This window comes from Nansenia antarctica, assembly GCF_963989245.1.
Source record: "Nansenia antarctica genome assembly, chromosome: 4".
NCBI lineage: Eukaryota > Metazoa > Chordata > Actinopteri > Argentiniformes > Microstomatidae > Nansenia > Nansenia antarctica.
Window position 1 is genome coordinate 17,039,440 of NC_137689.1, and position 24,562 is coordinate 17,064,001.

Consider the following 24,562-nt stretch of genomic DNA (forward strand, 5'->3'; position numbering starts at 1 on the left):
GCTCCTCGGGCTGTGGCTTGCTGTCAGACACTTCCGTTTTTTACTGGAGGGCCGCGAGTTTACGGCCTACGTGGACCACAAGCCACTCACGCACGCCATGTCCAAGGTGGCGGAGCCGTGGTCCGACCGCCAACAGCGCCAGCTCGCCTACATATCCGAGTTCACCACAGACATCCAGCACGTTGCTGGGAAGTCCAACCAGGTCGCGGATTGTCTCTCCAGGGCGGTGGTTGGTGCGGTCCAACTGGGTTTGGACTACGCGCGCATGGCTGCAGACCAGGCCGCCGACCCCGCCGTCCAGGCTCTCAAGTTGTCGGACACAGGACTGCGCCTAGAAGAGGTGGTTTTCGGTGACGCAGGGGCCACGCTCCTGTGCGACGTCTCCATGGGTCAGCCACGACCGGTGGTCCCCGCCAACTGGAGGCGCCCCGCCTTCGAGGCGATACACGGCTTGTCTCACCCTGGTAGGAAACCGTCCTCACGGCTGGTGTCAGAGAAATTCGTCTGGCATGGGCTCAAGAGGGATGTGAGGGCCTGGGTTGACACGTGCATCGCCTGCCAGCGCGCCAAGGTGCATCGACACGTCAAGGCCCCCCTGGAGCAGTTCTCTGTGCCTGAGCGGAGGTTCGATCATGTAAACGTGGACCTGGTAGGGCCGCTGCCCCCCTCGCACGGATACACCTATCTCTTTACCATGGTGGACAGGACGACTCGCTGGCCGGAGGCAGTTCCGCTCTCCTCAACGACAGCCCCCGACCTGGCCCGGGCGTTCATCGCGGTGTGGGTCTCCCGCTACGGCACCCCTGCTGATCTCTCCTCTGACCGTGGCTCACAGTTTACTTCAGAGCTGTGGGCAGCGGTGGCGGAGAATCTGGGGGTCAAGCTCCACCGCACAACCGCCTATCACCCGCAGGCGAACGGGCTCTGTGAGCGTTTCCATCGATCCATGAAGGCCGCCCTTCGAGCCAGCCTCACGGACAGCGACTGGCTTGACAAGCTGCCGTGGGTCATGCTGGGGCTCAGGACAGCGCCTAAGGAGGACCTCCAGTCGTCGTCCGCTGAGCTGGTGTTTGGACAGCCGCTGCGGGTCCCCGGTGACTTCATTCCCAAGTCAACGGAGCCCTGGTCCGCCGCCGCTCAGCGCGCCTCCCTGCTGGACAGCGCCAGGACCTTCGTCCCGGTCCCGACTACGCAGCATGGTGTCCCTACTTCGAGGGTGCCCCCGGAGCTGCACTCAGCGAGGTTCGTTTTCATTCGTCATGATGGCCACAGGACTCCACTACGTCCTCCTTATGACGGGCCTTTCCGTGTCATCGAGGCCGGAGCCAAGAACTTCATGGTTGACATGGGGGGTAGGCCTGAGTGTGTGTCCGTTGATCGCCTCAAACCGGCCCACTTGGACCTTGAACTGCCCCTGGACTTGGCCCTGCCACCGCGCAGAGGCCGGCCTCCAGTCCTACCTCCCCTGCCGCGCCCTGGCCATTCCCCCCTCCGACCCCGACAACCCCCCGCAGCTCGCGAGCCCCCGGTCGTCGCTGCCCCCCGTCCTTCCCTGCAGGAGGACGTGATGGGCGATGTCACACCTCCTCCCGCACCTCCTGACTTTACCTACGATCGTAGGGGCCGGGCCATACGCCCTCCTCGCCGTGAGGATTTCCAATATTGAGGTGAACACTGGGGGGGCTGGTGTAGTGACTACATTATGGGTTCATGTTCTCCTCTTACTGTTGGTTGTGTAGTGGGAGGGAACCAGTTCTGGCACTAGGGGCAGAGGGGAGGATTATTAACGTTGCACCTTCCTGTTTAGATACACGAGTTTTGGTAACCATTTTCTGGTCCTGTACTGAGAGTACAAGTTGTTGTTTTGATTAAACAGTTATCATTACGTTGCCTACGTCTTTCCTTTTTCCTCCGGCACTACAGCCTATACATTATTACTATCTCATATGTTGTCGTTATTATACTTTAATAGTATATGTCTAATATATCATGTTGACTATTCAGTGTTTACAAATGACTGCTCAGATCTATCTGTAGCAAGAATGCGCTGTTTTGTCGTTGGTAGGGCGCGTTCACCACCTAGTGGTGGCCGCTATAAACTGCACACATGGGGCCTAAAGGAACGTTACGTGCCAACGTGCCCTCCTCCAAAGTTTAGGGAGTGTTGAAAAACCGGCACATGAAAAGTTGAAAATCAAATATTAGTTGAGATTGTGATTTGATTGCACATTGGCGTTACAAATTGCGCACCAAACTTACCGAAAAAGTTATTTGCGCATTCTGGAAGCCCGATATGATGCATCCATCCCGCCACCTCCTCGGGACTCCAGTGTTCGACTGAGATCATTGTAGCTTATATACTTCTTCAGATCTCACCACTTTTGCTATATTCAGAGGACATTTGTTTTTACAACAAATATATAGTACATGCTGCCTGTCATTTAGAGTGGATAACGGACAGGCCTGGTGCCGCTACTGAATAGCATCAGAAGCCACATTTAAAATTGCCATGTAGACTTTCTGGCGGAGACTGTCACTTGTTTTGATACGTGTAGATCGTACGTTAGTCTAAATAAGCGAGAATTAACAGAGATCTCAGTTACAGTAGCCTGTATCAAAAAAACACACAGTTTACAATACTCTGGTGGGCATGCAAGAACACGCAACGGAAGCCCCCGCAGATGAACAGTGAGCTACTTTTTACCCATTTGACCAACGCCTTTATGATGACACTGTAAACAACATCTTGACACGTATTTCACGCTCAAAGTAACAAGCCTAACATGTATGTAAAACTTACACTCGTTTCTTGATACAAATCCATATTTTGCCACGCGTTGATGGAGAGATGGTTAACGCACAAAACACCTCGCCAGGTGAGGGAGGAGCCTGAGCAAACAGCAACACTCCGGTGCATTGTGGGTAGTGTAGTTTACAGCCCTGCTGAATGTAGTTCTGACTCCTCACCCCCTCCGTCATCCTTACTGATCTAAAACCACAGGAATCTAGATAGCCATACGTTACTGGATACGATTTCGAGTGTTGTCTGACGAAATGGAAGATGGGAAATTCCACTTCAGACTAAATAAATGCACCCCTAGTTTGTATAATACAGGTCTGGGACAATTGGGAAGGGTGTTGATGTTACTGTAATGAAAGCAACATTTAAATCAAATTGTTAAATGAGGATTACAGCCGTATATTTATTTTGGTTTATCCCCTCTTCCATGAGAAATGTGTGAGATGTGGGCCCAACCATGACTAATGCTTGAGTGCTGTTCCCCAGTGTTGGGCAAGGACAGCTACATGTACCTAAACAGAAGCACTAGGCTATATTCGGTGAGGTAGTCCTAGGCTAAATCACAATTTCAATTAGGAATCTCCATTGAAAATGCTGTTTAGTCTAGGACTAGGCCTAATCTAGGCCTAGGAAACCATCCCCAAAATGTTCAGATGGCTCCAGATAGAAAAATAATTCAAGTAACTGGCATGACTCCATTGTGTATATAGACACATTTCCATTTGAACATTAAACAACTTTTAATCTAGATCAGAATGATCAAGATATTTTCTTTGATACACAGAATCAGGTTTGCCGGTTTGAATAGAATAGGGGAAATCAGACAGCTTGATCTGAGCTGCTCGATCTCATCCTGGATAGCAAAGAAGAATCTGGATCATTCTGATCCAGATTAAAAGTTTTGAAATACTGGGCAGAGATGAGACATGGTCACCCCTCCTCCCTCACCAAGACCCCTTCTCCATGGTAACCCCTCCACCCTCACCAAGACCCCTTCTCCATGGTAACCCCTCCACCCTCACCAAGACCCCTTCTCCATGGTAACCCCTCCACCCTCACCAAGACCCCTTCTCCATGGTAACCCCTCCACCCTCACCAAGACCCCTTCTCCATGGTAACCCCTCCACCCTCACCAAGACCCCTTCTCCATGGTAACCCCTCCACCCTCACCAAGACCCCTTCTCCATGGTAACCCCTCCACCCTCACCAGAAACCTTCTCCCTGGTCACCCAGTCATCCATCACCAATACTCCGTCACCCCTCCTTCCTCTCCACTCTCACCCACACCTTCTCCATGGTCACCCCACCCAGACCCCTTCTCCACCCTCACTCAGACACGGTAAACGATACACTGTTAATCATTTCCATGAATAAGCTAGACACGGACACCTTTCTTTCCTTTCCTTGTAAAATAATTTCCAATAAACTTTATTTATACACAAACCGAGTTTGAAATTGCCATCTTTTTAACACATACAATAAAAAACACCTCTAAAAGACAGCAATGGCCTGTCCCGGGTCTCCCAGCTACCATCTTCACACAACTTGTTTTCAACAAATGATCGCTGTATAATACAATATTACAATGTGCCCTCAGAATACAGTGGTTGCTTCCATTTTTAAGTTTTGTTTAACTTGTCAAACACAGTGCATTCATTATCAATGTCTATACATCTCTATTTTCAGAGGAATGAGTCGTATAGATAAGAAATATTAAGAAAACAGCAGAAAAGAAATAACAAAATGACTAGTATCAACAGCTACACAATTCATTTCCTTTTCATAGTTGTGTTTTTTTTTTTTTTTACAGAAAAAATACGGTGTCTTAAGGCTTATGCTGAATTGTATGGATTGTTTACCAGAAACTATAAGGACCGCAGAAAGAAAACTGCAATGACATTTTTTGCCTTTTTGCATCAAACTGAACGAAACACAGATATTCAATTCATCACCATCATTCAAGAAAGTCTATTCTTACTACTGTACCGAAAAAAAAATAGACAATCGAGGAGATTGCTCTGTCAAAGAAAGAAAGCAATTTGACCAGAAGCTTGTTTAGTTAGTTTTCCCCCGCGAGTCCCGTCCAGGTCATTCTGAGGGGGATGGGGGTGGGGTGGGGGTGTATTAAGGAGACATCCAACACACACTATGGGAATAGCTGGCCTCTCCCAGTATTCAGATTATTATTCACACAAATGTTTCAGCAACTGGTTCTGGAATGTTACTCTGATGGAACGACAGCATCCATGGCTACCTGCCTTAGTAGTACTAGTAGTCAAATCATCACCACCGTTGTCATAGTTGAGGAGATATCGTACCCCAGCTCATCCCCCTGAGGGGAGACAAGTTCCTGAGAGCCCTGCTGCGGATGAAGAGGAAGCAGGGCTGGGGCGGAGGAGTGCAGAATGCTGGCGGTCGTCCAGGTGGGGGGAAAAGGAAAAACAGCCTCCGACTTTTTAACAAGACTTTTTTTTAATTTTCTTCGATTAAGTTCAAATCTAGTTCTGTACAATCCCTCTCAAAGACACTCTGCTGTCCTCCGTCTCGTTCAGGGTCCTCTTCCTCTTCCTCATCCTCATCCCCCTCCTCTCCCTCCTCGTCACTCTCGCTCAGAGGTCCGATACTGGTCCTTCCCAGCCCCTCGGCTGGTGAACATGAGCCTCTGAAGTCCCCTAGGAAGGGCTCCAGACCCATGCAGACATCTCCTCCGCAGGCCATCCTCCCCCCGCGCTCCATACAGCTCAACGGGTCTGTGCTGCGAGTCTGGGAACATAGTCAGAGAGCGCAATTGCAGTGAGAGAACAGACAAGACCAGGCCACTTAAAATGCATTGGCTAATAAATAAATACATATACAGATTGCTTCATTCTACATGGTGTAGAGATCTGAAATCATTCATCTGTACAGAAACTTCCTACTAATTTCATTTCCCCTGAAACACAATTTTTGTATTTGTTTTACCTGTGTCATCTTGGTGAAGTCCAGCACGGGTCGGGCGAACGGTCTGTCAGGGTCCCGGCGCCTCTTCAGGCCTGGCTTGAGGAGCAGCAGGTCGCAGGGCTGGGAGTGGCAGCGGGGGAGCTGGGGGGGGATGGCCCTGCGCAGCGAGGACGGGGTACTGCAGGCAGAGGAGGGCGACGCAGGCACAGGCGGAGGGGGCGCGGCTCGCTGAGGCGGGACCGGCGCCGGGGGCAGGAACTGGGCGGCAGAGTCTCTGATAAGGACAGGGGACAGGGAGAAGCGGCGGTGTGGCGGGGGAGGGGGGTGGAGCGGGGAGGGAGAGGAGGAGCAGGACGACGGCGAGGGGAAGAAGCAGCAGCAGGCACCGCCTCCTCCAGCGGCGTCACTGGGGTCCCAGGGGAAGTTCCAGGGCAGCGGGGAATCGGGGGAGAGAGCAAGGCTGAAGAACGTGGGGCTGGAAGAAGAATGCAGCGAGGAGTTGAGAGAAGAGCTAGGAGCACGTAGCGGACAGGGCCCCCCCGCTCCCCCTCCACTGTGGCACTGGCGATTCACGGGTGTCCAGACCTTGGACGCGCTGGGGCGCCAGGTGTAACGGCAGCGTGAAAGGTCCTCTGGCACGGACAGTGAGCGACAGTGGCGTTTGGGGGGAGGCGGGGGGGGAGGGGGTGCACCGGGAAAAGACAGGTCCGTTGCTGAGGTGCTTGGGACCAGGGGCCGGTGCAGGGATTCCCCCTCTGGGAGGTGGGTGTCAGGGGGGACCGAGGGGACTGGGCCGGGAGGGAAGCTGGAGCTCAGCACGCCCTGCAGGCTGGGCTTGGAGGGAGGGCAGAGCTGCCAATAACTGCTTTCTATGGAGAGAGAGAAATCACACTATTAGTAGAAACTACTGTTGAGGTATATGTTAGATTAGATTAACTCCCCAACTTATTTAAATGTCAGTATAGAGTAGTATATAGAACTGTGATGAAGCTTGCATGAAGCACAGTGGGCTGCTAGGTTGAAAGATTCCAAATGGGTGATAATAGGTTAAATAAAAGGAAGGGTAACACTTGGCACACCGCATCTGTGTAGTTATGCTGTAGTTACTTTAATAGTGACAATATTGTATTAACATGTTACATAGTAACAGCATGGACTGTTTAGTGTTACTAGAGAAGTCGAATAAGGAGTCACACAGGAAGCTAGTTGAACTGCCACTTTCAGAGGTGAAATTCTTGCCTGCCAAATCTTCCGAAATGGATCACAATGAAATTAAGTCTTAGATTTTATTGTGTTATCCTTCTTATTACATTCATTAACAACTATGTTTTTCTATGCTTTGTCTACAGGTATTTCTAACTCCAATAAACAAAAATATTTTAAAAATCAAATACTCACCAGGCATCAATCCATCTGTGGACAGGCAGATCCCTAGGTTGTTGGGGTCCAGGAGAGACTGAAAGACAGACACTCATTTAGAGGGGAACATGGCAGAGAGGCTCAACAGACCATAGGATAACATGTGAACAGACATACATACATTTCAGATGAGGACTGAAATATGTCCCAGTCCAGAAACAACACCATAGCCCATTGGACCCCTTAGACACTTGTGTAGATAGAACACAATTGGATAAGTAAAAGGGAAGAATTACTGCCTGCTACCTTGTTAATAACCGTCCAATCCTTTCAGGTCTACAAAAGTGTCTAGGGACCAAGCTAGGGGTCGTTTCTGGACAAAGTTTATGATTTAAGACAGGCAAAGAGTGAGCGACTAAGTCACCGCACCACGTTGAGGGCCCTTTGGTGAGCGTTGCCGTCCAGACTATGATTCCTCAGGCGCTCCAAGATCAGCGTAACCATGGCATGGTGGCGTGGAGCTGGGGAGGTGGGGGGCGGCGGGGGACACAGAGGGGAAGGGGAGGGAGGAGGAGGAAGAGGGGGGCGTCCCTCGATCTGTTCGTCCGTTTGACTGTGAGTGGCAGAGCGTCTCTGGCACCTCCACGACTCCTGTGGGCCAGGCTGCCCTGCCCCAGCCTCACTGGGACATGGCTGTCACTGGGGTCAACTCACCTGAGGGGAAAGGCAGCGGCAGTGGGGTGAGGTGAGGTATTTTCCCCCTATGCAATGTAGAGAGCACCTAGAAAAGCACTATATAAATACCATCAATTATTAATAATCATTAAAAGTTCAACACACACTGGTAACAACACTCCTTGTATTCTGAACAGAGTATGTCATTGACGAAGAGGCCTGTTCAAGCAGATTTTTAGATTACATTTTCATAATGCTGCTATACTAGTAAAGAATCCCTGAATAAGGCACTCGTCTACATACACACTTTGAAAAATTCCCCAGACAAAAGAAGGTTCATAAATGCTCAATCACTGAGCAAACCTACAGGAAGGAGCCAACAGACATGTGTTCTGACACTGTGGGGTACAGGCAGGATGGTGACAGGTGTCTAGTCTGGGTTAAGCATGCAAACTCAAGGAGGCCTGCTGCTCCTGGGTTTAATGAGGTCCAGTCTTATTAACCAGCTACAACGGTTGATTAGATCTCATTGGGTGAGATAAATATCAGGCCTATATTAGTAGCTACCAAGCAACCACTGTCTGGTGGGGTGGGGGGGGTTGGGAAGACCGCTAGAAATCAATTAGCTAATTGGCTGGCTTGAAGTCCCATCATCACCAACCTTTTCCAGCAAGCTTTAAGTGCCCAACTGATTCCTTATCATAGCTAGATTTGAAGGTCGGTCCAAAAAAACAAACACCACTCACCCAATCGCTTGCTGGCGACGCTATCTCTAAATTCAGGTGATACTAGGCCTATTGGCTAACGTTAGCCGCTACTAGCTTTGCCCATAGATAAACCCCGGGCCCTCATAGTAACCCAGAACAATACATGTATGGCGTGCAAAGCCAGACGTGAAATCAAACTAGAGCTATTTAGGAATTGCATTAGCGATTTAGTCGAGCTGTTGATTTCGAGCAGGCAGCTTGATTCTCCAAGCCGCACTCTTCTGAGACAATCAAGCTCTCCTCTCTCTGATAGAGCTAACCGGGGTTAGCTTAACGCAAAGCGCAAATTGACATCTGTCTGCTCTGCTCTGGCTCCTAGTGCAGTCAACGAACCTGCTCACACACGTCAACATACACGTTAGTGATCATGCAATATCCGAACCTTTCCTGGAACGAATGAACAATACATGCAATGTAACGGTAGTGCCTGTGGTCCCCGCAATATCTGCAATGAAAGCAGCTTAGCAGAATGAATGCATTCGCTGCCTGCACACCCTTGGACCGCTGCACGGGTGATTCCTAGGACGCGTGCTAGCAGCAAAAACACGGCCATGCAGAATATGATGCAGTAGCTATGGTACCGTTGGCTACGTTATATTTCCTATCAATGAAGCTGGTATCGTTAACCTTTATTTTGTATTTTTTTTTGATGTAATTCTGTTCTTACCTTGACGACCGAGACCACAGCCAGACCACCACCAGACCGCTCGTGAAGGATAAACCAATTCGGAGCCTCTGCAGCTCGCGACTAGCCTCGCTAGTGTGTGTGGGTCTATCTACGGGTCTCCGATGGATTGACCTATTAAAAGCATAACATGTACCGGACCCGTTCGGTTGATTACAATATCTGGAACATGAATGAAATTAACAATGAAATAGAATCAACTTTTCATTTAACATATCCGAAATATTATTCCGTCTCTGTTAAAGCATCGCGTACAATCAATTCACACCGTCGTCCATTTAAAAAATAAAAAACAACGTTCACACGCCCGTGAGCGATTGGAATTCATAAATAACATTTACGATGTGAGCGAGAAGGGGGGGGGGCGCCCAAGCAGTGGGAGGATTCAGGGATCATTTAACACAAAATCTAAAACTGGCCAACACTGTTCTTCAATGTGATCTTAGACCAAATGAAAACAAAAATGTATTACAAAAACCGTAAAGCATCACAAGGTTCCATTATCGTATAATATCATGCCCTAAAAAAATCGCACAAATTGGTCTAAGCCGACATATGGCTATAATGAAGTGTGGGACTTGTAGTTCATGATATAAATGGATGGATGTGCCGGTTGTTTACTAAATAGAACATATTAGTTATGGCAGACATGATGGTATGGCCCCCGATCACTCTCATGCAGACAATAGCATGAAACTCATTCGTTATTTAGTTATGGCATGGAGTGCTAGGAGCATTGGCAACTCCGGGCAATCAATCTGCTTGAAAATTGGTGTCTCATTCTCCACGGTGTGGCGTCGATAAAAAAAGAACAAAGAACCAGCCTGCCACCTTGTGTACACCGAGTGTAATACAGCTAGTGTTGCATGCCCAGAGATGTTTCGGCCAGACCTGTAATCTAATGATAATGAAAAAGGCCTTGGGAAAATGCATTAGCTATTATTTACTACTTTGAGATATGTAATGGAGATTGTTTCCAAACCAAACAGGTCAGGGTGAGAAGGCTATTATAGCACCTCAAGAATATTTGGTGTGGGACCGAGAGAATCCCATCAACTTCACCATTACATGTATTCAATTCTTGTACTAGTTAAAGGACTGATTGACATCTGAAATACATTCAGTTTTGAACAAATCTTTATTAGTTTTGCTTTGCATCAGTATTTAAGTTCACAATTTAGAAGAAACACAAAGTAAAAAAACCTACAAAACAAAGTGACAAATATTTCCCCCATCAAAATTCTGTTTTGAAAAAAACAGCAAGGTGTTAGACAGAGAGGATGGTGCATAGAAGACCTAGTGGAGAGAGCCTGAGGGACAGATAATGGACTGATGAAACACATGATCAAGGTGAAGTGGCAGGTGGGCCAAAAGTAAAAGTCCAACAAAGAAGATTTAGGAGACAAGAACAGAACTGAGACGGTGAGGAGTGACTTTCGTTTCTGAGACAGTGACAGAACAATCCAAGTGACACAGAGAAGACTAAACATTGAACAAATAAACAATTCAAAAAACACTGATTATTACCGTGGTTCCAAATAAACATATCATGCATTTCCATTGATGACTAGTGAAGCAGATACTGCTTAAATAACGTGTTTGATACAAAACAACGTGTAAAAAGTGACCCTTAAGTGACACGATCGCAAAGTGCTCTGTCCATGTTCGACTGCACAGTCATCCCTCAGTCTGCTCAACGCCAAGTTCACCCCTGATTTGAAGATACCCTACTATGACTGACGTTAACAGTATGGTTTCCACAGTGGGCGGATCTCCTCATGCACCTGTTGGTTGTGGGAGTGGTCAGTTTCCAGGAGGAATCTCAGCCATCCCAACACGTTCTCCTCAGCCGTCAGGTGACCCCTGAAGGAGTAACCCAAGCCTGGCTGCAAGGATGGGACCAGAGGACTGGACACATCCATCTACGGAGAGACAAATCCACACTGAACTGATATCCATCTCCAAACACAGATACAGTTAATCCAAGGCCTAGCACATACAGTACGTAGGTATGTACATACATACAAACAAACACACATACACGCCCGCAGCATCTTCATATCAAACCCGTCCATCTTTCTGGTCCTATAACACCAGATTTATAACGGCAAGAAATACCTCTGGTGACATCCAGGGAGTGTTGAAGGCCACTCCAGTAGGTTTAGTGGTCAGAGACATGTTGTAGTCTGATGGCATTTCTCTCTCTCTGGCCTTCTGTTCATCTCCGGCCTTCTCTTCATCTCCACCGTCCTCATACAGCTTACAGTTCATCTGCTCCAGCAACCCCTGCCTGCATAGTCAAGAATACATGATGGTCAACATTTGGCCAATAATACTATTTACAACTGTGAAAAACATCTAATATCCAATACCTACAGTTGGTCAACTGGGTCCTGTCCCTCAGACTCCCCCTGTGTGGGGGGGTCCCACGTATGCAGAGCTCTCCGCCATAGCCGCACCTGCATGTCCCAGGATCGCCGGCTGTATTTCCTATACTTGTTGGGAGTGGATGGATGAAGTCCAGGGATCCTCAGACGCCTAGGACAGTAGATAGATGGGTTGGAAGCACATCAGGGGAGGCAGGTGGAGGCAGAAAATCAAAGGACTGTCTCATTGTAATGCATGGAATGGATGAGGAATCGTATCAAATCACTCCTTATTCCATGCATTGGAATGAGCCTGTCTTCCGATCTCTACCGCCACTGAAGCACATTATAAATGACTTCCATCACCCTCAGAGAAGCTTCCCTTAACCCCATCCCATAAGCAGGATTGTATGTATTGAGCCCTTAGATTAGAAATTGCCTATACGACCCAATTAGTGAAATATGTTTAAATATGCAGACAGTGGAAAACATTCTCATACTTGGGAACTTGCTGCAGGTAACTCTGGTAGCCGGACGTGTTCTTGCCGTACTGAATCTGTTTCTGCCGTCGTTTCAGAACTGATTCGTTGCCCTCTATGTGGTCTGGGTCCAAGTTCCGTGGGCTCCAGCACATACCTGACTGGCCCCTAGAAGACGGAGCAGCTTTAAAGATAGCATAGTCTACTCTAAAATACCAGTAAATAACAGAACCTTCAATTGGCTGGGGTACTGGGGTCCTTAAAACAGAAGAAGATTCTGAAGCATCATCGGTGGGTTCCTAACCTCCTTATTCCATCCATGTCCTCTGTTCCTACAGCCACACTAGATGTGGACATCCTCAGGATGCACCTCTCCAAGATGGAGGATCTGACCGGGGAAAGCAACCACATGAGATCAAATGATCAGAGAACTACAGGTGGCATGAAACATCAAGAGTAGACATCCACGCGGTAGAGGCTGGTATACTATACAGTACAATACTGTACCTGCGAGGCTTGTGTACAGCAGGGGCACATCCTCTGTCCTCATGCAGAGTGGGAGTGCTGGGAGACATGCTTGGGGAAGCATTACTGAAAGACGATATGAAATAGGAAAAAAAAACAGACATGTGGATTCCTTTCTTTGATAGGTAACGGATACTTGACTACTGTATTATTTGGATAGAGATCTTTTGGAGGAAAAGCATGCATGTTCAAAGGTCTTGCATCAGAAGCAAATCCAGGTAGCTCTGTCACACACACACTGGTCTCTCCTGGCTTAAAAAGCGCGTTGAGTTGCATCCGTGTACGAAAGGCGCTATATAAATAAACGTTTCACTTCACTTGCTTACCTGACCAGGCTATCATACACAGAGCTACAGCCTGGGAGAAGCCAGGGTTCTGGGCTGCATGAATGAGAAGGTGCTCTGGTTTTGAAGCCAGGAGGAAGATCTGGGGTGCCAGACCACAGAGGCGTTGACCAACACCTAAATTAGCAGCACACGTGGACACAGATGTTAGGACATCATTGAAAAACGAATGTGGGTAATTAAAGAATATTAGTAGTACTACTATATTCTTTAATTACTACTATATATATATATATATACATACATATATTAGTAGGCTACTATATTCTTTAATTACTACTATATATATATATACATATATTAGTAGGCTACTATAGAAAATGACTATAATAAAGGTCTAGAGAAAGAGGGATTGCCAGCATGCTACACTAATTGGAAATAGCACAGTCGGTAATTTCTCCAAAACGATGTCGGGTCAATGGCATTTTCGGGTTGTTTTCTCAGTGATGCTTTTCACAAAAGGATGAATAAATTGAGAACAAACTATACAGACCTCGGCTCCATAAATTGATTTTGAAATGCGGCTCCTACGCGTGTTGACATGACGAACCAGGCTGCAGGCAAACAATAAGCACGCCATTGTTCCTAACGACAGGTTTAAATGAACGCCAGGTGAGTGACACGTGGGCGGGGCCAGGTGACACGTGGGTGGGGCAGGGTGTGGCTTCCATACCTTCACTGTAGTAAGAAATATTAATATATATTATTTAAATATTCATTTAAACTGTACTAAATCAATCTCTTTATTTATCAGATGATTATCAGAAAATAATGATACATTTTGATATAATATTAAGATATAGGTCATGGTCTAAATTATTTTGTTACTGGTTCAGTATAGGGGTTATGGAGATGGCAGGGTTACCACTTCGGGTTATGTTTCAAAATCACAGATTAGGCTTTATATCAGAGACTGTTAACACCATCTCTCGCTTTTTGATATACTTGCTAAATTGGGCATGTAAACCAAAACTACAATTGACTTGAGAAGGGTCCAGCTGGATATACTTCACCCCCAGGCTTTGCGACAGTGTCGTATTCCGCAACTGCATTAGAGATACAAGATGGCGTCAGGCAGTGGGGTATGTATGTCGTCTATTTGAGTAATTTTTCTCGCTTAACGTGTTATATTTACGACTTCAGTATGGTATAATAAGTGCATTTACTTGTGCATATCGTAACTAAAGTACAGCAGCGTTAGATTCTGTAAGTTCCCCAGTCGTAGATATAAACCTCAGGTGTTTTATTTGTATAGTAAGTATAGTATAGTGGATAGTGTATATAGCCTTCATTCATTCATAGTGGCTGGCAGTCCTAGCTAACGTGCTGTCTACCAGTTGTTGGCATTGTTGTTGTTTGTCTTTGTGTCAGTATAATCGCAAGTTACATTCAAGAAGAAGTATGATTTTGTAGCATTCAAAAGTTCAGTATGTCAATACTATAGATCGTCATCATCTGTCTGATATCTAACTTCTTTCCTTGTTTTCCTTTTGGTAAAGTCCAGTGGTGGTGGAGGAGGAGGTGGTGGTGGTGGTGGTGGTGGTGGCAATAGCAGTAAGAATGACTTTCGTCGGAAGTGGGATAAAGATGAGTATGAACAGATGGCTCAGAAACGTCTGGATGAGGAGAGGGACAAGAAAGATGGTGAGTATGCTTCAGTAGTTTACATTTCCAGCAACAACTTTGGACATAAGAAATGTAAAAGTTATCTCAAATTGTGGAATTTACTTGGTAATCTGTAGATGAAATATTGCAGGAAATGCAAACTCTAAACTGACAGCTTCGAAGTAAAACGTTCAATTTATGTCATCAGTGATACTTATAGGAGGAATGACCAGTAATCACATGTCTTGAACACATAGGACTTAACAGTGGTAATCATTATGTCCCCCTATATCCAGGCAAGCCAATGCCCCCAGTCAAGCGAGAGCTCCTGCGACACAGGGACTACAAGGTGGACCTGGAGTCCAAGCTGGGGAAAACCATCGTCATCACTAAGACAACACCACAGGCGGAGATGGGCGGGTAAGAGAGGCTCTCCCAAGGATGCCCTTTACAACCTCACGGTTGTAATTTGTAACAGCAAATGCTTTCTTTTTACCAATTAAACCCTGCCAGATTGTTGATTTCTTCAAGGAAGGATGTAAGGATGCATTTAAAGGGTATTCAAACGAAGTTCATAATTTTGTTCTCACCTCAATATTTGGGTTGAGGAAGAACACATTAAGCATATTGAGAATGATCCGGATGAGATCTTTTTTGTATATATATATATATACAGTATATATATCATTTTCAGTTTTTCAATTTTATACACAAGACAAACTAACAAACACCAAGCTGCCAGACATACATGTCTAGTATGACTTGGTTCAAAGCAATTCCCAAAATGCTACATCGTCAGGTATTACAAGGGTACAAGAAGAGTACAAATAAAGTAAAAAAAAAAAAAGGCTTGCATCACTACACCCTAACCCTAATTCACCCTAACCCTAATCAACAATTTTAAAAACTTTTTAAACTTTTTGCAAATGAGGACGGAGCCAGAAAAGATATGCTAGAGAGCCGTATGCAGCTTTGCATGTGTCACATAATGGAGAAACTGATGGATACATTCGGTGTAGTTTGCGGATGAGACATCATTGATGTGTACCTTGTCCTTGAACATGTGGAATACAGGCATTATGTGGAATACAGGCATTATGTGGAATACAGGCATTAAGTGGAATACAGGCATTATGTGGAATACAGGCATTAAGTGCTAACCTGTTATTCTATTTTCCCACTCAGTTACTACTGCAATGTGTGTGATTGTGTCGTGAAAGATTCCATCAACTTCTTGGACCACATCAATGGAAAAAAACGTGAGGATGCACAACACTGTCATTCAAACGTTCACAATAAACCTAATTAATTTACTGTAGATCTTATTATAGTACACCTTATTGGTAACAAATTCTCTCCTGTTATTGTGCAGACCAGAGGAACCTGGGAATGTCCATGCGTGTGGAGCGTTCTTCATTGGACCAGGTGAAGAGACGCTTCGAGATTAATAAGAAGAAGATGGAGGAGAAGCAGAAGGAGTATGACTTTGAAGAGCGCATGAAGGAACTTCGAGAAGAGGTTAGTCAATGGACGCTGCGGGCAGGGATACTGTCAGGCTGGCTTTCAGTATGTGCTTTAGTGAACTCCCCTGTCGTTGTCATGTCAAACGTGAGATGTATGGCATGATGACGATCGTCCTAGGAGTTGGCGAAAGCGCATCAACATCTGTAGCCGGGCTAGAGGATGTGTTGGGGGCGGCTGTGGTGCAGAAGGTAGAGCCGGCTTCTAATGATCGGAAGGTTGGCAGAACGGCGGTTCGAACCCCGGCTGGCCACATGTCGAGGTGTCCTTGGGCAAGACACTGAACCCCAAATTGTCCCAATGGGCGGGCCGGTGCCTTGCATGGTAGCTTTCAGCCATTGGTATGTGAATGTGTGTGTGAATGGGTGAATGAGAGGCGCTTTGGAATAAGGTGCTATATAAGTCAGTCCATTTTTGTGTAAAACTAGTTGACCGGTCTCTATAACTCAGTAGTTTCCAATATCCTGAAACCACATTGGATATATCAATCTCTCTGAATAAAACATTTATTGAAAGTCTATAGTTATATCAAGTTGTCTGATTTAGTTGGTAGCAGAAATATAACACTTGAGTTTGGTGCAAATTATCTCTGTTCAACAAACAACACTCTTAACTTTGATCCCTGCCTCTTGTTCTCCTAGGAAGAGAAAGCAAAAGCCTACAAGAAGGAGAAGCAGAAGGAGAAGAAGCGTAAAGCAGAGGAAGATCTGGATTTCGAGGAGGACGACGAAATGGCTGCTGTGATGGGCTTCTCAGGATTTGGTGGTTCCAAGAAGGGTCACTGACTCAAAGACTACCTGCATTTTACACCTCCCTTTATAATCTTTCTCCCACTCGGCCAATCACAGTGAACCACTGCTGCTGTTTGTGTTATTCTATGGCTGGATGCATGTGAAGTGTTTTATTCCCACAATTCATCAGTCACTGATTACACAGTTATATACATACATGAGCATAAGATACAGCCAGAGTAACGCTGGACCAGCGTTTGGTTTGTAGAATGGGAAAGATCTTTTTTTTTTCTACTGGAATAATTTGTCAACATAACACAATTTGTAACTTATTGGGTATTTGATATCAAACCTACATGGCCAAATGTCCACTGTGATATTTTTGTTCTTTTTTGTTTGTTCTGTATCTTATAACAAGATCCCTTTGGCTTCAGTTACTTGTGACCATTTGTCACAGTATGACTTTGTTGCACTCATTGCATTACAGTATCTAGTATTTCTGTAGTGTGTGCAAAAATATATAGTGGTTGTTTGTTTATTTTATTTCAGTTTGTATGTATTTTAAATCAAAGATGTGGGTTGTTGTACAGTACATTTAATCTTTGCCTTTATGACTGTTGGGTCCCTCAATTATAACTCACAACAATCAGCTCCTGTAATAAATGCCACCTAGACATGTGTGGAAAATGTGCTGTAGAGCTTCTTTTTCTAGAGAAAATGTTTGTGTTAGCACTGATTCATATAATAAACCGATTTACTTTGTAAATGTTTTGCTGTTCTTCCTTTATATTTCTCTATGTCTTCAATTCATGGTTTCTGGACATGTTAAAGATTCAGAGGAACCTTTAAATTAAGTTATAAAGTTAAAGGTTCCTCTGAATCTTTAACATTCAGAGGAATGTTAAAAGCAAAATGCCTGTAAAAGCAATGCTTTTCTTGAAGTTCATAACTGTAAAATCTGAAAATGTACAGAAAGAGTAGCAATGTTCAATGAAGTTTGTAACAAATGTTTTTATGAACTTAAGACGCTGTCTTTGTAAATATTCTCCCGGGTTGTCTTTCCTCTCTTCTGAGTTCATGGGGAGACGCACTGGTCTGAGGTTAGTTTAGGAACTTTCTCATACCATGAGGGTGTCTTAGCATGTGTCGGTATTTGTCGATTCCTGTTAGGCAGAAAAAAGGTCTGTTACATTATCAACCTGTTATGTCAGGGTGAACAAGAACGTACATACACCGTACATGCGTAACATAAATGTAAGAAAGTTTCCTCTGAACTTCAGGTAGTGAAATGACAGCACATAGCCCGGGGGGGTTAGCTCACCTTGTTTCTCCATGAAGCGGGGGACACGTAACACCCCGAAACACATGAACAGGGACAGCAGAGGATACAATATAGCCACGGCCCAGAAGAATAACACCAGTGCCACAATGACATTGTTTCCCAACACCTGGATAGAACAACACCAAACAGAGGCAGCACCGGTCAGGCAATGCTGCAGACTGAAGTGTGATCAGTGCCAATGCAATCAGTTATTTAGAGGTCATTCAGTTATCTCTGCTCACCTGGGAAGCTCTTCCTCCTAGAACTCCTTGATCAGAGAAGAGACCTGCATATATCAGACCCCAGACCCCGGGAAATAGATACGCTGGTAGAGATGGAAAGAGAGATTATGATACATACAATGTGGTTTGGGGAGATGACGGAAGATGCCAGAATAGAACAGATGTGAGATTAGAAACCAGTTAGGGACAGACACCAACCAGACATGATGTTGAGGGGGTCGTCCACCTTGATGACAGTGAATAAGACGCGAAATGCCAGGAAGATGAGAGAGCCAGTGACTCCACACATAACCGCTACACCTGGCATGAAGGTGTCCACTCCTGCACACACTGACACCTGGAAGCAGTATACCACACAAACATCAACACTGATACCTGGAAGCATACATAACAATAAAAAAAAGACTGTATGTTATGTTGTATCAACATAAAAACAATGTTTTGTTTCTTGATGATGCATGGATCAACACATACAGTACAAGCTCACTCCCTTGGTCTCCCACATGCCAAGCCAGATCGTACACCATTAGACCAAGAGGACATCCTCATGGTCCGATGGCGACATTTGGGCTTATAAGTCTCAGGCAAGGGCAGGGCTACTCCTCACAACAGCGTGATTCCAAATCAGTCAAAACAGTATCCGCTAGCAACAGTGTTTACCATGCCAGCGACGGCTCCACAGAGCAGGCTGTCCAAGTCATAGTAGTTCTCGATGAAGCGTTGGATGATGAGGCCGTAGAGTCCCCCGCCGGCAGCAGCTAGCAGCAGGTTGACAGTCAACAGGCCCAGCACCTGGCCCTCCTGAGGGACTAAGGCCCGGTGATGAGTGCCCAGCACCAGGCCCAGGAAGCCCAGCAACTGCATGCAGCCCCCTAGCACCACCATCTAGAGACAGTCACACACATACAGACAGAGAGAGGGAGTTGGTGGAGGGGATACAGAGGAACATAACTGAATCATCTAATCAATAAAAAAAGACTCACTGATGAACAGCAGAGAGAGTAAGAGGTACATTGAGCATATTGAATCACATGGCATGGCAGTTAACCCAAACCTGGTATGGGTTAACCCTAACCCTAACCCTAACTGCTGGTAACAAACCTCCATATCTCTACTGTACTGTATGTTTTCCTGTGTTTGGTAAGTACTTTAGATGACTCACAGCTGGGCTGTGATCTCTCTGTTTGAAATGCGGACTCCAGCGCCCAGTCCGTGGCCCAATGGTCCGCAGAGATACGGCAGCCGCAGCACCACCCAGCAAGAATATCACCCCACTGCCTGCATAGTCCTAAACAGAAATGACACACCATAACAGACAAAGATAGAGGATGAGTGGAGTTCATTTGGCAATTTTGATGGCAATGCAAGATTTTTGCAAATGCCAGAGTTATACATGCAGACCTTGAGTTAGGATTCCACCCATACAAATCTGGAGCCAGGCTATTGTATATACAGTAATACAGTACCTTAATACTGTGTAAATTTGAGAATGGGACGGGATGTGATTGGTGCCCACCTGGGATGGGTAGGAGGTGGAGTCTGGATTGAAGATGCCTTGCTGATCCCACACCCAGTGGCAAGCAATAGGGTAGACGATCCCTGGAAGCAAACAGACACTTTCAACACAAATGTTACAGTATATCAACATTTCGCACTAGTGGCAAAAGAGTTACAGAGGGTACAGATGATACTTCATCATTACACTGTTAAAAACATATATAGCCTCGTAAAGAAGACATGTTCTCTTCCTTTCTCTAGCACTGTGACTCCCGATGGCACTTGTTTTTATCACGGTAAATTATAAATTGTACTTACTAAGACTGATGTATAGTTGCTTCACTTACTTAGACAAATGTACTTATTGTAAGTTGCTTTGGATAAAAGTATCTGCTAAATGACATGAATGTAACTTGGTGGTCAATCATTACAATAACAACCATTAAGATCGTTCAGAGTAGGCCCACCGGCACTGTGTTTTTTTTAGAATCAGTACCTGAAAATACATAAGCTGCCATGAGGTAGCCAATGGGCTCTGTCCTCTCGTTGACGGCCCCCAGGGCCAGAGTGGTGGCCACTGCACAGCGCATGTAGTTGAAAAGGAAGTGCACCATGTTGGTGTTGTCCAGAGTGAGGAAGAACTGCATGCCGATAAAAGTGTTGTGCTCCCCAAAGGCAAATGCGTAACCATGGAGCCAGAAGGCCACCATGGTGACAACTGTAGACACGAATAGGGGACAGAGAAAGGGGCAAATACAGTCAATATAGCAGAATGAGGATTCTGAGTCAATGGCCTACGACCCACAATCTATCTGTGGTTGCTGTGGTATTTAACTCTCCTTACAAGATAAGTTGGTATTGTCTCAAAATCCAACAAAAACATTAGCTACTTTGAGCCAATGTCCATCCCATTTTCAATATGCTGAAAAATTATAGTGAGCTTCACTGCAGGCCTACAGTATATGCTCATTCTGTTTTTGTCAGTTGCCCTAAAACACCACGGTACTTTTTTTTCAGCAAAAAAGATCTGATTGCCATGTCTATATTCCAACCTACTCATTTCAAGAGTGATCTTCTTTGACCTGTTAAAATAGTTCATACGCCCACCCTGCCACAGCAGTCTCCAGGAAGTGGAAACAACTAGGCTATGCTGTTTAGAGATACTACTTCTGCTCTTGCATGAACATGCAAGCATAGAGCGTGCAACCTCTTGTCTATGGGTTGGAGTCAACATGAAGGTCTGTGACGGTGAACATGTGACAGCTGCAGTGGGCTCAGATAACAGATTAGCTTTTAAACTTCTCTTAAGTTATATAGTATGTGATATATGATTCTTTACAGATGAAGCACACTTACACAAGGTTTCCCTTCCGAGTTAGCCTAACCTTTAAATATGTTGCAAATAACGGTAATTCAGGATGCCTGACATAAATGTTTCCAAGTGGGTGTACTGTAGGCCTATGTAAATAATAACATTTTCCATTGACAACATTGTGTGGTGAACTAAATCAAATGAATCAACTTGCACTTTATTACTATTAGCCTGTGGCAGTGACGCATTTCATACAATATTTTGATATCATGTCATAGGCCTAGTTCAAATTCAACTTACATGTATCAGATACGTTTTTGAAGAGGACATTGGAGACATTCTTAGGGTCTGTCTTCCCTACCTCCACAAACGCAAACCCAAACTTGAGGCCTGCGCAACACAACATGTAATTCATTGTTAAATAAATACAATCTGGGATATTTTCTGCAGATATTGGCCATTCTATTTAATGACACCCCTTGAAGAGTTAATTCTTGACGTTGTCTTCACTTATCATCAGCATCTTAGGTTTTACAACACAAACAATCAGGAGCTGCAAAGTAGGCTTAGTTAGAGTACCTAAGTTAAAACCACTGATCTACAATAAAAGTTGTTCGTGTCATCATCTCATCATTGACGGTCAGTTCTCATAGCTACACCAATGTAACGTCTTTCTCTTTCCAGCCACACCCCTAGGGTCAGACTGTTGGCTGAACATGACACTTATCTCAAATGAATGGTTAAATGTAGGCTACATTAGACAGACTGCAAAAGAGTCCTAAAACGACACCATGAATGTTACTCACACAACACCCAGAGGCTGCAGAGGATGATGAAGGCGTCGTGGACAGCTCCGGGGTCGGGGAAGGCCATGTCGACACGATCGTGTTTTAGCTAGCCAGCCGCGGTGCTAGCTAGGAGGTTAGCTCACTAGATATAAGGAATACATATACATAAATAATACATATTTAGCTGAATAAACATGTACAAGAAGTCACGTTCATATATTACGTTCTCTTGTTTTACCTTAGTACAAAAGACGTGTTGTTCGAGGTGACCCTAACTAGCCTAGTTACTTCGAGCAGGAGGCACTGACAGACACGTTAGTTACCGTTACCGATTTGAACGGCGAGATGCGATGAGCTCGCGCCTATGAGACTCAACGGCGGTCGAAATGGATCAAAATCAAACAGAAACTTTCACACTGACACTGCGTGACGTTAGAATTATAAGGTTCTATCTCCATTTTTGTCAAAATTGAGTTTTTTTTACATTATCTGATCCATTAGGTGTTTATTAATGCCTTTGTGGTGTTATTTCTAAAATGTTGACATTTTTTAGTTAGTAATTCATAAAATACAAAGGTTCCATCTCACAAAACATAATGGAATGTAAAAACTTTGACGCTCAATATCTCTGAACTACCCTAGACGGAGATAGAACCTTATCATTCTAAGCTCACGACTGGCCACTCATTGTACGTTTATCTTGTAGATAGTAATAGTTATTTGTCTGTATATCATGTAGATAGTACTAGTTCTTTTCTTATGTCTGTCTTACATGTAACGATGAATTGAAAATCAAGGACCCCAATTGAAATAAGCCAGTGGCTTTCTTGGGTTTTTATCCTTTTAGTTTGACCTTGTATGTAATATGTACTTTCATGTACCTACTTCTGCAAACATTCTAATAAAGTTTTCAATCAATCAATCAAAGTCTTCTTGCATAGGCCAGTATGTATTCCATCTGATTCATAAATGGTATGTCTATGAGCTAAAGATGAATAATTATAGCCATTGGTTTACCTGTGGCTCTGTAAATAGCCTAGATCAAGTTGTGATGGAGTTGTTCAACTGAACTGGCACACTATTGATAACAAACATTACATGTAAAGATTAATTTGAGTGATTATCAAATATTACATTTTGCATCATATAGCTCATAGTCTATTTGTTTTAATAAGCATGTGTTGAATGTGATATGGAACTGTAGGCCTACTTCCCCCTGCTATTTGCAACTGACCTCAACAGGAAATGCAATAGGAAGTTTGCTTTCTTTCTTGTCTCAGAACACTTGGACGACTTTTGAAAGCACTGAAAGGTATTTCTCACTGTATTGTCTTAACTTCAGATCATATGAAACTCATTCACCTACCAGTAACTTGATATCACACCCGCCCTGATTTTTATAAAAAGAGGAAGGAGACCCAAATAGGCTGTCACTAGTTCTCTGTCAGTGTGTTAGATACCACTTGTAGTGTTGTGCTGCCTCTCCTCTCTGCTGTACTATTCCTCTGTCTGAACACACACTTCCTCTCAGTTCCAGACAGAGCGTAAGCAAGGGCGTAGAAGCAAGGCATAAGGAGCCATTTTCTGCCAGGCCTCAGAGTCAAACATGGGCATGGATATTACTGCTCAGTAACAGTAACAACTCTTGGTCAATAACTCTTCCTGTTAAGGATTTTGTAAATATTTCACTTGTAATTTCTTGTGAAAAAGACAAAGGGGGAGAGATGAGTTTTCAAAGAAATCGGTCCAAGACTGAAGTAATGGGCTGGAACGCACATCAATTATCGGACTACATGACACAGGAGGTAAGTAACCGTTTCACATCACTTTGAAATAAAAACATAAGGATATTCAAGCACATTCAGATCAAGGACTTGGATTTGTTCATTTGATCCTCAAGTTCAATATTTTCAGTTAAACAGGTAATTAAAACATGAATTGATTTGAATTAACTGCCATATTGAGATCTGCATGATAGTCCTTTGTATGAAGCACTTCAGAGCTAGCTCCTGTTTTATTATGTGGAGGGAAAGAGCATTGGATCTGATCTGCTTTATGCATCATTCTGACCTCTGTGGACATTTAAAGAGGAACGTTTGTTCAAATTCTCAGTTCATGTTGTTTCATCATGTATATTAGGCTATATTAGACTAAACATTATTACCATTACTAATATATTACTTTTCTACTATTCATATTAAAATAAACATTAAACTAAATCAAATGTGTTGTTTTTAAATAGGATGTGAACTGTCCACTGTTCATTTGTTTGTTTTCAGGTCATTGAAAGAGAAAAGACAATAATTTAACTGTCATTTCTATGTTATTTTAAGCAAAGCATACATCATAATGTACATTCTCAGCTTGCTTATCAGAATTATATAACCTTTCCCAGTATCAATTTCCATTGTTGTCATTCTCTGCGTCTACAGTGGAATTTGCCTGGTTGTAGCAAAGTCATCGAGAAAAATTGCATGACTGGACAAAGGTTCTTGGTGAGATGAAATACATGGCCTTCTTTCCTTACGTCTGTTTAGAGGTGCAAGAGGATGTAGTGAAGTCTATAGTCTATACTGATATTTTGTCTATCATCATTTTGTAGAAC

General features: G+C 44.5%; 4 protein-coding genes across 4 annotated transcripts; 1 reads left to right on the plus strand and 3 right to left on the minus strand.

Annotated features, from left to right (window-relative positions):
• Nucleotides 1-4,220: 4,220 nt before the first annotated feature.
• On the minus strand, nucleotides 4,221-7,603 carry LOC308154775 (protein FAM53C-like; the record flags this gene model as incomplete). The annotated part of the gene is made up of 4 exons (XM_080527994.1): nucleotides 4,221-5,563; nucleotides 5,762-6,609; nucleotides 7,139-7,196; nucleotides 7,529-7,603. The coding sequence occupies 4 exons, from the start codon at nucleotides 7,601-7,603 to the stop codon at nucleotides 5,273-5,275; spliced, it is 1,272 nt and encodes a 423-aa protein (XP_080384120.1). The 3' UTR covers nucleotides 4,221-5,272.
• Nucleotides 7,604-10,968: 3,365 nt separating this feature from the next.
• slbp2 (stem-loop binding protein 2) lies at nucleotides 10,969-12,646 on the minus strand (the record flags this gene model as incomplete). The annotated part of the gene is made up of 6 exons (XM_080529125.1): nucleotides 10,969-11,148; nucleotides 11,345-11,516; nucleotides 11,603-11,764; nucleotides 12,093-12,239; nucleotides 12,376-12,459; nucleotides 12,579-12,646. 6 exons carry the CDS (start codon nucleotides 12,644-12,646, stop codon nucleotides 10,969-10,971), a joined length of 813 nt encoding a protein of 270 aa, XP_080385251.1.
• Nucleotides 12,647-14,480: 1,834 nt separating this feature from the next.
• On the plus strand, nucleotides 14,481-17,543 carry zmat2 (zinc finger, matrin-type 2). Its single transcript, XM_080528288.1, has 5 exons — nucleotides 14,481-14,584; nucleotides 14,842-14,965; nucleotides 15,731-15,804; nucleotides 15,918-16,063; nucleotides 16,708-17,543. Exons 1-5 carry the CDS (start codon nucleotides 14,542-14,544, stop codon nucleotides 16,849-16,851), a joined length of 531 nt encoding a protein of 176 aa, XP_080384414.1. The 5' UTR covers nucleotides 14,481-14,541; the 3' UTR covers nucleotides 16,852-17,543.
• Nucleotides 17,544-17,898: 355 nt separating this feature from the next.
• LOC308155264 (uncharacterized protein) lies at nucleotides 17,899-22,042 on the minus strand (the record flags this gene model as incomplete). Its single annotated transcript, XM_080528547.1, has 10 exons — nucleotides 17,899-17,960; nucleotides 18,119-18,245; nucleotides 18,361-18,443; nucleotides 18,559-18,697; nucleotides 19,021-19,245; nucleotides 19,523-19,648; nucleotides 19,877-19,959; nucleotides 20,354-20,575; nucleotides 21,470-21,559; nucleotides 21,976-22,042. 10 exons carry the CDS (start codon nucleotides 22,040-22,042, stop codon nucleotides 17,899-17,901), a joined length of 1,224 nt encoding a protein of 407 aa, XP_080384673.1.
• Between the last annotated feature and the right edge of the window lie 2,520 nt (nucleotides 22,043-24,562).